This window comes from Carlito syrichta, unplaced genomic scaffold, assembly GCF_000164805.1.
Source record: "Carlito syrichta isolate Samal-C Ts95f unplaced genomic scaffold, Tarsius_syrichta-2.0.1 Scaffold302026, whole genome shotgun sequence".
Taxonomy (NCBI): Eukaryota; Metazoa; Chordata; class Mammalia; order Primates; family Tarsiidae; genus Carlito; species Carlito syrichta.
In genome coordinates, this window is record NW_007246122.1 from 698,349 (window position 1) to 698,839 (window position 491).

At 67.2% G+C, this 491-nt stretch overlaps 1 protein-coding gene across 1 annotated transcript in view; it reads left to right on the forward strand.

The window, feature by feature from the left end:
- Window positions 1–491, forward strand: part of MLLT10 (MLLT10, histone lysine methyltransferase DOT1L cofactor) — a gene marked incomplete at its 3' end in the record, with an annotated part of 86,690 nt that overhangs the window by 10,410 nt on the left and 75,789 nt on the right. The window contains exon 2 of the mRNA XM_008055911.2: window positions 67–226. Within this exon, the coding sequence (XP_008054102.1) occupies window positions 67–226 (160 nt within the window). The remainder of the gene's footprint in view (window positions 1–66; window positions 227–491) is intronic.

Consider the following 491-nt stretch of genomic DNA (forward strand, 5'->3'; position numbering starts at 1 on the left):
GGCCGTGTGGGGGGAGCACTCATTGGCTTGCATGTGTTTTTTAATGGTCCCCCAACTCCCTCTTAGATGGTCTCTAGCGACCGGCCCGTGTCACTGGAGGACGAGGTCTCCCATAGTATGAAGGAGATGATTGGAGGCTGTTGCGTTTGCTCAGACGAGAGAGGCTGGGCCGAGAACCCGCTGGTTTATTGCGACGGGCACGGCTGCAGCGTCGCGGTGCATCAAGGTAAACACCCCACCGCTCGCCGGGCCGCGCCGCCCTGCTCCCAACCGTCACCGCGGCCCCCACCTTGGCACCAACCGCCGGCCCCCGCCCCTCCCCCCGCCCCCGCCCCGCGCCGCGACCGCGGGAGGAACGCGGAGGGTCCGCCGCGGGGCGGAGGGAGTGTGGGCTGTGCATGTGGGAGAAAGTGCGTGTGGCCTGGACTGTCATGTGATTCTGCTCTCACTCTCTCAAGTGTCATTCGGCCGCCGCCTGCGCCCGGGGCCGG